Source organism: Emydura macquarii, unplaced genomic scaffold, assembly GCF_026122565.2.
Source record: "Emydura macquarii macquarii isolate MOO-44397 ecotype Brisbane River unplaced genomic scaffold, CSIRO-AGI_Emac_v2 contig_2422, whole genome shotgun sequence".
Classification (NCBI taxonomy): domain Eukaryota; kingdom Metazoa; phylum Chordata; order Testudines; family Chelidae; genus Emydura; species Emydura macquarii.
Window position 1 is genome coordinate 20,623,554 of NW_027132559.1, and position 16,025 is coordinate 20,639,578.

Here is a 16,025-nt window from a genome sequence, read left to right on the forward strand (position 1 = left end):
GGAGTGCCATCTCCGCTCCTCCTCCGAACCGTGCGGTTTAGGAAAAAACACGGGGAAGAAGATATCCTGGTTACAATGAAACTGAGACACCGCCTTAGGCAGGAAAGCCGGGTGGGGTCTCAGTTAGACCTTATCTTTGTAGAAGTGGAAGTGGGTGGCAACGTAGGCAGCAGTGACCATGAGATGGTCGAGTTCAGGATCCTGACAAAAGGAAGAAAGGAGAACAGCAGGATATGGACCATGGACTTCAGAAAAGCAGCCTTTGACTCCCTCAGGGAACTGATGGGCAGGATTCCCTGGGAGGCTAATATGAGGGGGAAAGGAATCCAAGAGAGCTGGCTGTATTTTAAAGAAACCTTATTGAGGGCACAGGAGCAAACCATCCCGATGTGCAGAAAGAATAGCAAATATGGTAAACGTCCAGCTTGGCTTAACAAAGAAGTCTTTGACGAACTTAAATACAAAAAAGAAGCTTACAAGAAGTGGAAGCTTGGTCAGATGACTAGGGAGGATTATAAAAATACTGCTCAAACATGCAGGAATGAAATGAGGAAGGCCAAAGCACAATTGGAGTTGCAGCTAGCAAGGGTCGTGAAGGGGAACAAGAAGGGTTTCTACAGGTATGTTGCCAACAAGAGGAAGATTAGGGAAAATGTGGGCCCCTTAGAGAATGAGGGAGGCAACCTAGTGACAGAGGATGTGGAGAAAGCTGAGGTACTCAATGCCTTTTTTGCCTCTCTTCACAGACAAGATCAGCTTCCAGGCTGCTTCACTGGGTGGCACAGAATGGGAAGGAGGCGAACATCCCGCAGTGCTGAAGGAACAGGTCCAAGACTACTTAGAAGGGTTGGACATACACAAGTCCATGGGGCCGGATGCAATGCACCCGAGGGTGCTGAGAGAATTGGCTGAGGTGATTTCAGAGCCATTGGCTATTATCTTTGAAAGCTCGTGGCAACAGGGGGAGGTCCCTGATGACTGGAAAAAAGCAAATATAGTGCCCATCTTCAAAAAAGGTAGGAAAGAGGATCCAGGGAACTACAGACCGGTCAGCCTCACCTCAATCCCTGGAAAAGTCATGGAGCAGGTCCTTAAGGAATCCATTTAAGGCACTTGGAAGAGAGGAAGGTGATCAGGAACAGTCAACACGGATTCACAAAGGGAAAGTCATGCCTGACCAACCTGATTGCTTTCTATGATGAGGTGACTGGCTCTGTGGATGTAGGGAAGGCGGTGGACGTGATATACCTTGACTTTAGCAAAGCTTTTGATACTGTCTCTCACAGTATTCTTATCAGCAAGTTAAAGAAGTATGGGTTGGATGGACTATAAAATGGATAGAGAACTGGCTAGAGCATAGGGCTCAACGAGTAGTGATCAATGGCTCCATGTCTAGCTGGCAGCCGGTCACAAGCAGAGTGCCCCAAGGGTCGGTCCTGGGGCCGGTTTTGTTCAACATCTTCATTAATGATCTGGAAAATGGGGTAGATTGCACCCTCAGCAAGTTTGCGGATGACACTAAGCTGGGGGGAGTGGTAGATACCCTGGAAGGTAGGGATAAGATACAGAAGGACCTAAACCAACTGGAGGATTGGGCCAAAAGAAATCTGATGAGGTTCAACAAAGAAAAGTGCAGAGTCCTCCACTAAGGAAGGAAGAATCCCATGCACAGCTATAGACTGGGGACTGACGAGCTAGGCAGCAGTTCTGCAGAAAAGGACCTGGGGGTAACAATGCATAAAAAGTCAGCAGCGTGCCCTGGTTGTCAAGAAGGCTAATAGCATATTGGGCTGCATTAGGAGGAGCATTGCCAGCAGGTCATGGGAAGTGATTATTCCCCGCTATTCAGCATTGGTAAGGCCGCATTTAGAGTATTGTGTCCAGTTTTGGGCCCCCCACTACAAAAAGGATGTAGACTAGTTGGAGCGAGTACAGTGGAGGGCAACAAAAATGATTAGGGGGCTAGAGCACAGGACTTATGAGGAGAGCCAAGGAAACTGGGCTTGTTTAGTCTGCAAATGAGAAGAATGAGGGGGGATTTGATAGCGGCCTTTAACTACCTGAAAGGGGGTTCCAGGGAGGATGGGGCTAGGCTGTTCTCAGTGGTGGCAGATGACAGAACAAGGAGCAACGGTCTCAAGTTGCAGTTGGAGAGGTCTAGGTTGGACATTAGGAAAAAGTTTTTCACTGGGAGGGTGGTGAAGCACTGGAATGGGTTACCTAGGGAGGTGGTGGAATATCCATCTTTAGAGGTTTTTAAGCTGAGGCTTGACAAAGCCCTGGCTGGTTTGATATAGCTGAGGTTAGTCCTGCTTTGAGCAGGGGGTTGGACTAGATGACCTCCTGAGGTCCCTTCCAACTCTAATATTCTATGATTCTAAGACCGTGTAGAGGGGCTCCGAGGTTAAAGCTTTTATCTCGGAGACCCTCCTAGCTGATGTAATGGCCACCAGGAAGGCTACCTTCCAAGAGAGGACAAGTAGCGGGCATGTAGCCATGGGCTCGAAGGGAGGTCCTGTCAACATGGTGAGGACCAGGTTTAAATCCCAGGGAGGCACCGGGTCACGGACCTGCGGGTATAGCCTCTCCACCCCCTTGAGGAACCTGACTGACGGGTGAGAGAACAGGGATCGTCCTTCCATAGGCTGGTGGAAGGCCGAGATAGCCGCCAGGTGCACCTTCAGGGAGGCCAGTGCTAGACCCTGGAGCTTTAGATGGAGCAGGTACTCCAGAATCGCCTGTATGGGCGAACTGCTCGATGGGATACCCCAGGATTCTGCCCAACAGGTAAAACGCTTCCACTTGGCCCTGTACACCACCTGAGTGGAAGGTTTTCTGCTGCCGAGCAGAACCTGCTGGACCTGCAAGGAGCAGGCTCTCTCCCCCTCCGTCAGCCACGGAGTCTCCATGCCGTCAGGTGGAGGGAGGCCAGGTCTGGGTGCAGCAGGCGACCCTGGTCCTGGGAGAGCAGGTCGTAGCGCCTCGGGAGCAGGATCGGCGGATCGATGGACAGGTCAAGCAGCATGCTGTACCAGTGCTGCTGCGGCCAAGCTGGCGCAATCAGTATCATGTCCGCTCTGTCTCTCTTGATTTTCAAGAGAACCTTGGATAGGAGCGGAATGGGGTAAAACGCATACGTGAGGGTCCTCGTCCAGTCTAGAAGGAATGCGTCGGAGAGGGAGCCCAGCTCGCGACCTTGGAGCGAGCAGAACCTCGGGCAAGTCTTATTCCACGACGACGCGAACAAGTCCAGTTGGGGAGTTCCCCACTTCCGGAAGATTGAATCTACCACCTCCTGGTGCAGTGACCAATCGTGGCGGGGTAAGAACGACCTGCTGAGGCGGTCCGCCTCGTCGTTCCTGACCCCGGGGAGGTGAGAGGCAGAGACGTGGAAGTCATGCCTCACAGCAAAATCCCACAGTTGCGTAGCCTCCTGGCATAAAGCCGAGGAGCGCACTCCCCCCTGCCTGTTCATATAGAACATGGCCGCCGTATTGTCCGTGAGGACGTGAATCATCTCGCCCTTCAGGAACCTGAGAAAGACTTTGCAGGCCAGGCAGACTGCCCTCAGCTCCCTGACATTGATATGGAGGGCTCTTTCGTCCAATGACCAGAGCCCCTGGGTGCTCAAGTCTTGGCTGATGTGGGCCCCCCATCCCACATCTGAAGCGTCTGTTATGAGAGTCACTGAAGGAGCCCAGTTTCTGAAGGGGACACCCTTCAGAACCTCCCTCGGGTTCCTCCACCAGTCTAGGGAGGACAGTAGCTGGGTGGGAACTGTGACCACCCTGTTCAACGAATGTCTGGCTAGTACATACACTGAGGCCAACCACCCTTGAAGAGGCCTGAGTTTGAGGCGAGCCAGCCTCACTACATACGTGCACGCCGCCATGTGTCCCTACAGCTGCAGGCAGTGCCTGGCTGTCGTCATGGGGGACCTGTGCAATTCGGTAATTATGGCGGCCATGATCTCGAACCGAGGCCGTGGGAGAAAGGCTCTGGCCTGGGTAGCATCTAGGGTGGCCCCTATGAAATCTATGCGCTGCACCAGGGTGAGCATGGACTTCTGCTCGTTGATGAGCAGCCCCAGTCTGGTGCACGTCATACAAGTGAGTGTTAGGCTGTTCCTCACATGAGCCCTGGACCTGCCCCGGATCAGCCAGTCGTCCAGGTATGGGAAGATCTGGACTCCTTTGCGGCGGAGATAGGCTGCTACCACGGCCATACACCTCGTAAAGACCCTGGGGGCTGACGAAAGGCCAAATGGCAGGGCCGAGAATTGGTAGTGGGAGCCCGCTACCACGAACCTGAGGAACCTTCTGTGACCAGGGAGGATAGAGATATGGAAATATGCTTCTTTGAGGTCGAGGGCAGCATACCAGTCTCCTGGATCTAGGGTGGGAATGATGGAGTCTAGGGAAACCATGTGAAACCTGATGCGTCTGATGAATCTGTTCAGATGACGGAGGTCTAATATGGGCCTCAGACCCCCCTTGGCCTTGGGGATTAGGAAGTATCGTGAATAAAATCCCCTCCCCCGTTCCTGTGGAAGAACTTCTTCTACCGCTCCAAGTGAGAGGAGGGAGTTGACCTCCCGTACAAGCAGCTGCTCATGAGCGGGGTCCCTGAAGAGGGACTGAATAGGGGGAGAGTCCGGGGAGAAGGCCGTAAGCTGAAGGGCATAGCCCCTGAGGACTACACTGAGGACCCAACGGTCCGAGGTGATGGTTTCCCATTCGGCATAATAGGGCCAAAGCCTGTGGTAAAGGGCCGGGAGAGATCCAGGGGAAATGAAGGAGTGCCACCCTCGTGCGCACCGTCAAAACCGTTTATTCCCATTGTTGCCCTTGCTTGGGCCTTCCTGGGGCCCCGCCGAGGACCCCTGGCAGTCACAGCAATTGGGCGCCCTGAAGCTATCCCGACTCCTCCTGGGTTGAGTGGGTTTGGGGCCTGGCCTGGGAGGCGACGGTGGTTGCCTCTGGGCCTGAGGCCGAGATTGACGTCTCATGGCCTGTGGGGTGTAGAGCCCTAGGGACCTAAGGGTGGCCCGGGAATCTTTTAGGGCATGGAGCTTCTCATCTGTCTTTTGAGAGACGAGTCCTTCCCCTTCAAATAGGAGGTCCTGTATTGCTTGCTGGACCTCCTGGGATAATCCTGAAGATTGCAGCCAGGAGCAGCGGCACATGATGATGGCCGAAGCTATCACCCTGCTGGCGGCATCCGCCGCATCGCTGGCGGATTGTAATACCGCGTTCGCCACTGCCGCTCCTTCCTGGGTCACAGTGTCAAAGTCCGCGGCCTGATCTGGTGGCAGCCCCGACTGGAATCTTTGTAGTGAGGACCACAAGTTGAGGTTGTACCTCCCCTGGAGCGCCTGGTGGTTAGTGACACGTAGCTGCAGTGCCGCAGTGGAGTAAACCTTACGGCCAAAAAGGTCCAGCTTCTTGCTGTCCTTATCTTTTGGGGTGCTGCCCTGGCCACTCTGTCAGTCATGCTGGTTGACAGTGTCAACAACCAGTGTACCCGGGGCAGGGTGTGTATACAAGAAGTCAAACCCCTCCTTGGGGACATAGTATTTCCTCTCCGCAGCCTTGGAGGTAGGAGCCACGGAAGAGGAGGTCTGTCAGAGGGCCGTGGCGAGTTTCATAACCCTCTCGTGCACCAGGAGGGCAACACGCAATGGCCCCGCGAAGCCAGATGACCCAAAGAGAGGGTCTTCCTCCTTGGACATCTCTTTGAGGTCCATGTTGAGATTGTCCGCCACCCGCTTTAGCAGGTCCTGGTAGGCCCTGAAGTCAAAGAGGGGGGCCTTACGGTCCCTAGCCGCCGCATCATCTGGGGAGGAGGAAGACTGCGGGAGGCGCCCCATGGAGGGACCCTCCTTGGAGTCTGAACCCTCATCAGAGGGGTGACCCTGGTCCGGTTGGGCCGGAGGCAGGGGTGCTGGCTGGGCCATTGAAGAGTGAATGGACCTCATGGCCCCCAGTACGGCCACTGCCAGGGACCTTGGGGCCACGCCGTTGCCTGCATCGGTGCTTGCAGAGGCTGGCGTACTTGAGATCCGGAGCCGCTAGACCGTCGTTTGCGGCCCCGGGTTGCTGAACGGCCCCTAGATGACGATGAGGAGCGCCGGTGCCGACGTCTCCGATGTTGTCGGGGGGACGAGCTGCTGGAGGAGTGGGATGTAGAACTCCCTCTGCACCTTGATCTTTTCCGGTGACGTTTCCCACCTCGGGAGTGGGAGCGGTGCCGTCTATGTCTCCTCGAGACGAAGCGAGAGCGTAGCCTACTCCGCGGTACCGAGGCAGGTGGTGCCGGAGCCAGAGCAGGCGGTGCCAGAGCAGGCGGTGCAGCGACCTTCGCCCGCGTTGGAGACGGTGACGGTTCCAGGCTACGCACCAGAGTTGAGGATCAGTGCCGAGTGAGGCTCCGCCCCGAGGCATCGGAACCGGAGCTATGATCCCTGCGCGAGGCAGAACCGGATCGGCGCCGCCTTGCGCATTTGCCTCTCGACCGCCCTCAGTGCCGTGGTATCGAGGAACTCGATGACTCAGAGTCGGAGGTAGGAGGGGAGCCCGCACTCTCGATCCTCCTTGACCATCTGGGGGGAGATCTCGACTCCTGTCTCCTCCACCCACCAGGCAACCCATTGCGGGTTTACCCCGAGATGCTGGTCCCGGAACCCTCGGCCGAGGCGGGGACGGAGGCGAGGGCAGGCCCATGAGGGCGCGTGCTGCTGCGAAAGCCTCCGGCATCGACGGCCCTTGCAGAGGCGTTCCCCCACCCCGAGGCGTCAGGGAAGGCTCCCTGCGAGGAAATGCTGGTGCCAGAGTAACCTCCACGGCACATGACTGGGGCATCTCCTGTGTCGCTCCCTGTTGTACCGGTCGCAGGGAGGAGTCCATATGTGCGGTCTCAGGCCGCTTCTTCTTCTTCGGCACTGCTGGCTTCAGTGCTGGTGCTGTTGGGGCACTCCGCACTGAGATGCTCGGTGCCGCCGGTGATCTCGATGGCTCGGAGTCTGGCCGGAGCACGGATTCCATCAGGATAGCCTTCAGCCGGGCATCCCGCTCTTTTTGGGTGCGTGGTTTGAAGGCTTTGCAGATTTTACATTTCTCTCATCTGTGCTGCTCTCCGAGGCATCGGAGGCAGCAGTCATGAGGATCACTCACGGAGAAAACTTTAGCACACATGGTGCAGGCTTTGAAGCCAGTGGAGCCAGGCATGGCTCTAATGCAGCCCCGAAGGGCGCTTGTTTACTATCTACTAAACAGTTGTAAAATATCACAATCAACTAAACAAAGAAAAGCACTAAAATGCTAAGGGAGGCTACTTGCGATATGCAAGAGGCAGATGTTCCAGCAACCGTCACAGGCGGAAAGAAGGAACTGAGGGCGCACAGGGTTGGCAGCGCCCTATATACCACGCCATGAGCGCAGCACTCCAGGGGGTGCCTGAGCCAACCCTGCGGGGCTGCTAAGGGAAAAAAGTTCCAGGAATCTGTTCACGGGGCGCGCACACACCTATAATGGAACTATAATGGAATGGATATGAGCAATCACTCCAAGAGAGAACTATGGTTTAGGCCACATTGCAGTGGAGAGAAGCAGACTCAGGCGAAAGAAAACGGCAGATCTTGAAATGTTGCTCAAGTTGGTGCAACTTTGGGGACTGCCAAAATTACATGGTACCCAGGGGTACTCAATTTAGTCGCAAAGGGGCTCCCTTCTATGGGAAATTCAAAGGCTGCCACATCAATCAGGAGGAGATGAGTACACCAGCACTCAAGTTTAGAGAAGAGACAGCTGTTGTACTCACTACTGGAGGCAATTAACTGAGACTGTAGTTCAAAGTTAGTGACTTTTCAGAAAAGTATATTCACAAGCCAAACTCAAAACCTGAGAACTATGAAACGTATCTTCAGCATTAACATCTATGCAAGGCAGTGAGGCATACAATTTCCTTGAACTAGAGTAATTTGGGGGTGGGTATTTTTTAATCTGGCTAAAAACAATGAAAAACAATAGAAAACACCTCAGCAATGGAAAGCAATTCCACCTGACCAATAAGAACTATATGACAGATGTACTTAGATATAACAGCCAATAAAAGCTTTCTCTGAATAGTCTGGGTATCCTGGACTTTAGTGTTCCTGGAAGACAGACATCTTTTCCAATTATTTTAGAACTCTGAAAGATAACGAAAATCCTCATAACACTTCTCCAGATGGCAAATAATTTCCATTGTGTCACAGACACAAAGTCACATCCTCAGCTGTGCTGGTAGACCACCTGAAGGGGGGGCTCTAGGCCACATTTATATTCCTTGATTGTGGGGCCAACTCAGCTCAATTTAGAGTAATTCTTATGATGTAGGGAACAGCAGGTGTGCTTTAAGTTGTATCCTGCTGCAATGGCCCCCAAGGAGCTGTTCCAGCAGCCAAAAATCTCAGGAACTCAGCAGTGCTCCAGGCACATCTCATTTTCCTCAGCAAACTCCTGACATACCCATCTATCATGAGAAACTGGGGGGGTAGAGGGGAGGGGGAAAAGGAAGGTGGTATAAGGCCTACTATGCCACCCTATGCCACTTGAGGATTCCCCTTAATTTAGTGGAATCCTTGGGTTTGTTAGAAAGGTGCAAAGTAGTTGGGGTTAGAGGGAGGAGGGAAAGAAGCTGATCCACGGTCATTATAGAAAAATTCTAATACTGTAATTGCCATTTAACGGGATATAAAATGTAGTAACTAGCTTACATGCAGAGCATCTAGTTCACAAAAGTATAGCAATGTATGTATTGTATGTACAATGCATTATTTTTATTACTGTTGTATCTAAGGTTGTATAAGAAATTCCATTTGGAATTATATTTTATATTTGACAAAAAAAAAAAGATAGAAAAAGACCACATTTAAAAGCATATACATAAAGGGGACAGAATGAAAGTTTGAATATTTACCCGTAACATCCTAATTGGTTTAAGTTTTATGTTACATTTTCCGATACTGCATTACAGTGATGGGAGCAAAGTAGAGGATTTTTCTCATCTCAGCAATTTAAGAAACACTTTAAAACATTCAGCAGCTGTAAATGGCTAAAAACAAAAATCCCAGTGCCCCTGTAACATGTCCTTTTGAATATTTTGTAATATAGACTTAATAGATTACATGAAACTACAGATTTTAATTTAAATTGTTAGATTTTAGCTACAGTTAAAACCTTTGTTTAGTATTAGTTATCTTTCTACTCAAGTGGAAGTTAATGAGACTTGAAATTAAACACATCTCATCAAACATTTAGATACAAACCTAGAATATATGAGCTTCATTGTATTAGAGGAGAGGAAAGACGGCTGTATTAAATCACAAGACTAGAAGTCAAGAATTTAGATTCTATTCCCATTTATGGCAGATTTTATGTGAAACAGAGCAAGTCAATCTGTTTCTTCATCTGTAAAGTGGGTTAAATACTATGTATGTCTATCACAGGAATTCTGGAAGGTTTCATCATCAAATGCTTTAAGTTTTATGGGTAGAAGGCATTACAAAAGTGCAAAATATTGTTACTTTGTTTTCCAGCAGCACAAATCCATCTATCTCACTGAAACAAAGTGAACCCCAGCATATTTTGAGTACTCAAGTGAGTACATTCAGTCTTCTTATGGGGACAGTACATTTGTTTTATTCATTTCTGATCTGAAACACAATTGAGTCATTTTGGTTTCATCGTCTGTTCTCTTTTTAAAAAATTGCAATTCTCAATTACTTTGTTGTTTTCTTAGTTTCTTTTATTTCTCACCTTAGTTAAATTTTTCCTTTGATCACCTATTGTAACTTTCTTTAATAAAAATGAATGTGTCCAGGCGTAACTATAACTTCCATTCCCAAGAGCTGAACAAGCATGACAGAATTCACACTCAGCTGGAATCTGCTTTTTTAATTCCCTGCTGGGAGTCTGCCAGTTGGGGAACGCAGACCAGCAAGTACAGGTCTTAATTACATGAATCCAGACACTGCTGCCAATGCTTCTCCATTGAGAAGCATTTGCTTTCTAGTGTTCTTCTTGATGAGCAGATTATCATTCAAACAATTTATTACTGCTTCATGTTATAAGTAATTAAATGAAGAAACATTTTTAACTCAAGGGAATTTTAATAGGTTACTTGCAAAATGTTATTGCAGGCAACAACTTGTACATAATTTTAGTTCCAAATCCACCAAAAAAAAATCAGCATTATAAAAATGTCAAATTAATGCCTTAGAGGCTTTGCTGGCAGAATTCAGTTCTAAATTCTAGAATGTGGGAAAATGTTTTTCTGGTTTTATTTCTTTTCTTTTTTTTTTTTCCTTCATTTTTCCATTTTTTTAGAAAACAATTTACAAGTGAAATATTACTACAAAACTTTTTTATAAGGAATTTTTGCAAAACATTTACATTTTTACCATCAACTATTTCTCTGTTTCAAAATCATTATGTCGATTTAATACCCTATGCTGCACATCAATTTATGCAGGATGACAATTTAGTGACATGCATTAAAAAACACCACAAGGCATTAAAATGAAGACTTAAATACAAATATTGTTGCAATAAAACAGTTATAAAATTGAAAAATAGGACCTAAACATCATGCTTACCTAAGCTTGACAAATTAACTTTTTCTCCTAAATTACACACTTTTATTACTGCTCTCGTGAAAGAGTGTGATAAATAATGACTTAACACCAATTTCTTATGTAATCGGCAACACATACACAAAACTAACCAAAGAAAGTATACTGTAAGAAAAAAAAACTATTCTAACACTGAAGTTCTACCATGATAAATACACTTTGCACTGATAATTACAATAAAGCAAAATTTTATAACAGTGGCAAAGGGAATGAACAGTGAAATGCCATTAAACAAGATACTACTGCACATCTGTGTCCTATTACTTATAACAGCTATATCCCACTGAGTCAAATAAAGGACATTGAAATTTACGATCCTTCTAAGACAGAAAAGTGGACTCAGAATGGTATGCAGAACAGACTGTCAAAATGTTTCTAATTCCAGCGGTAAAATGTGCACCTGCTAACATAAGTTAATGTACTTTAGATGCTATGAAGCCAACCAGATTTAGATTTTGATACATTTGTAATAGGGCCTCATTGTAGATTAAAAATGACTTCAGTTTCTTATCTGCATACATAAGTATGCATGAAAAAAATATGAAATGGCTGTGCAGAATGCTCATACCTTCAGTTTACAAAAACAGTTAACTTCTAGGAAACATGATTATAACATTAGGAAAGTTTTTCTTTGCATAAAGAAATTTATAGCACTGATTGTGATGCATAATGATAAAATATATATTGATGTTTCAGTTCCTATATAACAAAATTAACAATTAGCATTACCCAGTATTCATTTGTATTAAATGTGATAATCTAATTGATTCTGATGTTTTAAATCCAGGTACATCAGCTGACAGTACTTTAAATAAAATATACAAAAGAATGTACAAAACCCAACTAAAATTTAAAGACTTTGTTACAAGTCTACAAAAGCTTTAAGAAACTTGAACTCTATAACCACAGTGTAAAATTGTTTTTCCTTTAATCTCAAAGCTTTTAATGTAAACTGAAAGTATAAAAGACCTTCAGCTTCATATTTTGCTACAAAGGGCTGGCCTAAAGTGTACACAGTGTAAACAATGATTGATATTTCTTTCTTCAAAAATACATGAAACATCACAAGATTGATAAAGTATTCATATGAGAAATATATTTTCTGAGGGAATGCACAAGGTATTTGTTATGTGTCTCATACAAACGTTTCCCAAATAAACTGTTCATCTTTAATCTGCAGGAAAAAAATTATCCTTTTTGCACTGTACTTCTTTTATATCATAAAAATATTTTGATGTATAAATTTAAAAAAAACTGGACAGTCATGAGATACCAAATGGCTAAACTTGTAAAACATTACATTTACGCCTCTGGGAAATAATTCAAAATCCTGAGTGTAAAATATTTGGCCATCTTTCCTCCATGTTTGCACTGGAGTTTTTACATACAAAATGCTCAGTTGTTTTATTTTCCCAACAATTATTTTCTATTAAGTTAACAGATATAATCAAACCTTTTTAATCAATTGCTATGTGTTAAAAAGTTATCTATATTCCTTTTTCCCCCCAGTTTCTCAAAATTATTGATCATATAAGAAAACGGGTGGTGGATATTCCTTACCAGCCTATACACTTACAGCTGGAAAGAAAATAAGATGATTAATTTTTAGAGGCAGAAAAAAGAAAAATACATTTACAGTTACCTTTTTTGTTGTTAAAATGTCATAATTTGTCCTTTTCTTTGGCTGTTTAGTCAAAGTATAAAGAATTCTGCACCTTAACCGTAATATAATAATTTATATTTCCAGAAGGACTGAACTGGAGAATGAGTTACAACACTCATTAAACAATTCATTGTCCACCTAATTTCCAATTATTCTAATAAAATTTAAATATTCAAAATTATGAGTTTTGTGACTCAAGTTAAGAAAGGGTTACAAATGGATTACTGATGCCTTAAAATATAATGAATTGGAATACCAAAACTTAGACACAAGTTGCCATATTTTATTATTATTCTACATAAAGATACTATTAATTTTGTAAAATAGTATGTTAATATATTTCTGTAGTTCAATTTTTTCTAATGTATACATTAAATCTAACTATCTCTCAATTCTCTAAAGAAAGAGAGAAATTAGAGTTCAGTGATTGTCGTTTATACACACTACTATAATGTAGTGGTCAAAATTATCTGAGTTGCAACTCAGATCTGCTTTGCAGCATGTATATTCAGCTGCTATTTGAATAATTTCTAAACTTGAGAAAAGACGGCCAAAATCAATTTACATATTCCACAGAATTGAGCCAAGAAATAAGATCTTTCCATTACCACTCAATTCTTATGCATTTTTGTTGTGCCTTATGGGAAAAGAAGTTCCCACGAAAATATTACAGATTCAGATTTTAAACAAAATACCTCCAAAGAGCAACAATCCTAACCAAGGTCCACCCTGTCATATGATATTGTCTGATTTTACAAACACATTGACACACAAATGCTAAAAGAGAGGTGAAATTTTCATTTAAAACAATTATATAATATAGAGCCACATAACTAAAAGAGTACAGTATGGAAGCAGTATTCCCCCATCTGTTTATTCAGTATGTCAATTTGCGCTGTTTGTATTTTTGAAAATGTGTCTTGTTGCACCAGTGTACACTTCTCATGCTGACCCTCCAACTTGGAATACTTACAGAAGTCAAGACTGAAAACATGATTTCCTGCTCTCTAATCCACTTTACCAGCCCACTTCCATATCATGAAAGGTATGTAAACTTAAGTGCAGCACTAGGTGTCTGTATAAATGATCCTTTCAGAATTCTTCCATGTTTGTTGGAACATTCGGGGTTGCTGGATTCGAATCTTGAGAAATGGCTGCAACTGTGACAATTCTTGGAGAGCCAAGAACCTCAGTAACTGAAGAATCCAGTTCTCCTGAAGTAACAATAGCAAGGGCTGTTCCACCACCTTTCTTATTCTGATGAGTTTTGACATGTTTGGAGAGATGGTCGCTCCTCATAAACCTTTTAGAACATTCTGGACACTCAAATCTCTTTTCACCTAATTTAAAACAAATACAAACAAAAATGTAAGTGGAATTGATAATTAAAGGAATTTAATTTCTTTCAGTCATTCAAACAAGCCTTTTTTTTTCAATCCAAAAACATTTTAAAAGTGCATCGGTGTGTCTAAAGTTGCAAAACAGATACAACCTTTTTCTTCTCTAAATGTCTGATTTCTTTTTGATAAACTACTCTTCACTTTTAGAATGCTTTCAACAAATTTACCTGCAGCCTATATTTCCCCTCTGTTATGATTATTCAGTGTAATATCTGAATTTTAGCTTCTCAGTAAGAACTCTCTTTCATAAACTTAGTGCCTAGCAGTGGATAGAAGGAGAACATGACTAAAATACTTGATAAGAACTACTGAGAGGGGACCCAAGTAGCTCCCATTCCAAGGATCTGTTCCCTGAGGCTCGAGGACAGCCATCCCTCTAAAGAAATTCATGGGTTCCTTTCACCATACTCAGAGAAGTGCTGGATGGCCTGCAAATCTCCTTTGTGTGTGGTCTTCTGAGCCAGACATTGGTGAAGTAAGGGATGATGTGTTTCCTGGTCCATGGGACCAGATATATGATGGCTGACATCAAGACTGGATTAATGCAGGGGCTTTAGGGGCTTCAGCCCAGGGCCTCGAGCTAAAGAGGGCTCCGCAAAAAATAAATCCCTGCCCCTTCCCCCCCCCCCCTCCCCTCCTATCCTCTCGTCCCCTCCCACGACGTGGGCCCAGGACTCTGGCCAGGAGCTGCTTCCGGCTCCAAGCAGCGCCGCATGGCGGCTGCTCCCCACTCCGGGCCTCGCCCTTCCCCCCCGCCCCTCTCCCATGTGATGTGGGCCCAGCGTGCGTGTGAGTGCCACTCAAAATCATCTCACATGCCATGTTTGGCACTCATGCCATAGGTTGCCGACCCCATTCTACATGTTTTAAGACTGAAATGTAACCACAGAATGGCTTTATTTAATTAAAGGCAAGTTTAGTATAGCATTAATAACCTCGATGCCATAATTGTGATCATTTTGTTTTAAATTATGAAAGACTTGTATACAGGGGCCCCACAAAATCTAATAGCCCCGGGCCCACAGGAGAGTTAATCGAGCACTGGCTCACATGATACCTAGCATCTAGAATATTTGTTAGATGGATGAGCATATATCTTGCCAACCTGAGCTCCTAAGAAAACTGTCTTAGCAATCCTCTCCTGGGAAGGCTAGGTTAGAATCTGGGACATGCTGAAGACTCTTTCCAGGTGGACCATATTCCAAAAGGGGACTAAAATCCCTCTTCTAGAGGTTAAAAACAATTCCATGTGAGTAAGTAGCGCCACTGATTCCCAAACAACTCTACACGACTAAAGGCTGGCCTACATGGTGGTCTGAATCTGCAGTGAGTTAACGTGCAATATGCAAGCTACACTAATAGCATTCACAGGGGATGGCTGTGTCCCTTTTTCTATTTGCATCATTGTGTACACATGGTGGGGACTTGCTGTATACTAAACGCGTGGCATTCTCAGAGGGTATCCCATGGTCCTTTGCTTCACTGCTGAGCACTGTGCATTCTGGGATTTCTCTCGCTGTGTAGTGGAATGCATAGCAGAAGCCAGTGGAATTCTGGGTTGGAGTAAAATTAAAATAAAATCCCATGATTCTGCTCTCTCCATCTTGTGATTCCTTTCTCAGTGGGCGAGCACTATTTTCAAATTAGTGTTAGCCAGCATGGACCCAACAATGCTCCACGTTGGCTGCTATGCTGATGACTGCGAATATTCAAAGGCTGTTTGAGCTTCATCTACTGTACCACCAAGACGATGATGTGGCAGCAGCAGAGGCTCCTCCAGCAGCAGCTGCAGCTTCAGCAGCAGCAGAGGAAGAGGATGAGGAAGACAAAGACGAAGACTAGGACTACACTGAGCAACTGCAACTACGGGAGCCACTCCTGGAGCAACTTCACTCAGTGCAATGCCACTTGTGGACTTGGAAAACCAGCACCAATTGGTGGGAAAGGATCAATTTGCAGACCTGGGATGAACAAATGTGGAGAGAAAATTTCAGGATGGTGAAGGTGACCTTTTTTGAGATACATACTAACTAGCCTGGGAGCTGCAGTGGCAGCATACCAACGTGCAGTGCCCTGCACCCATCAAGAAGCAGGTCACCACTGCCATGTGGAAGCCATCAACTACCAAATGTTAGCAGTCCATAGCCAACCTGTTCTGCATAGGGAGATTGATATTTTGGGGCCAATGTCATGCAGGTGTGTGCTGCCATGCAAAAGGTACTGTTGTACAGGGTTACAGATCTTGGTAATGCTCAGAATATGGATGGCCTTCCACGCATGGGGTTCCCAA

At 45.7% G+C, this 16,025-nt stretch overlaps 1 protein-coding gene across 1 annotated transcript in view; it reads right to left on the reverse strand.

The window, feature by feature from the left end:
* Nucleotides 1-10,130: 10,130 nt before the first annotated feature.
* Nucleotides 10,131-16,025, reverse strand: part of SP4 (Sp4 transcription factor) — a 34,863-nt gene continuing 28,968 nt past the window's right edge. The window contains exon 6 of the mRNA XM_067562085.1: nt 10,131-13,675. Coding sequence (XP_067418186.1) covers nt 13,428-13,675 — 248 coding nt within the window. The 3' untranslated portion in view covers nt 10,131-13,427. The remainder of the gene's footprint in view (nt 13,676-16,025) is intronic.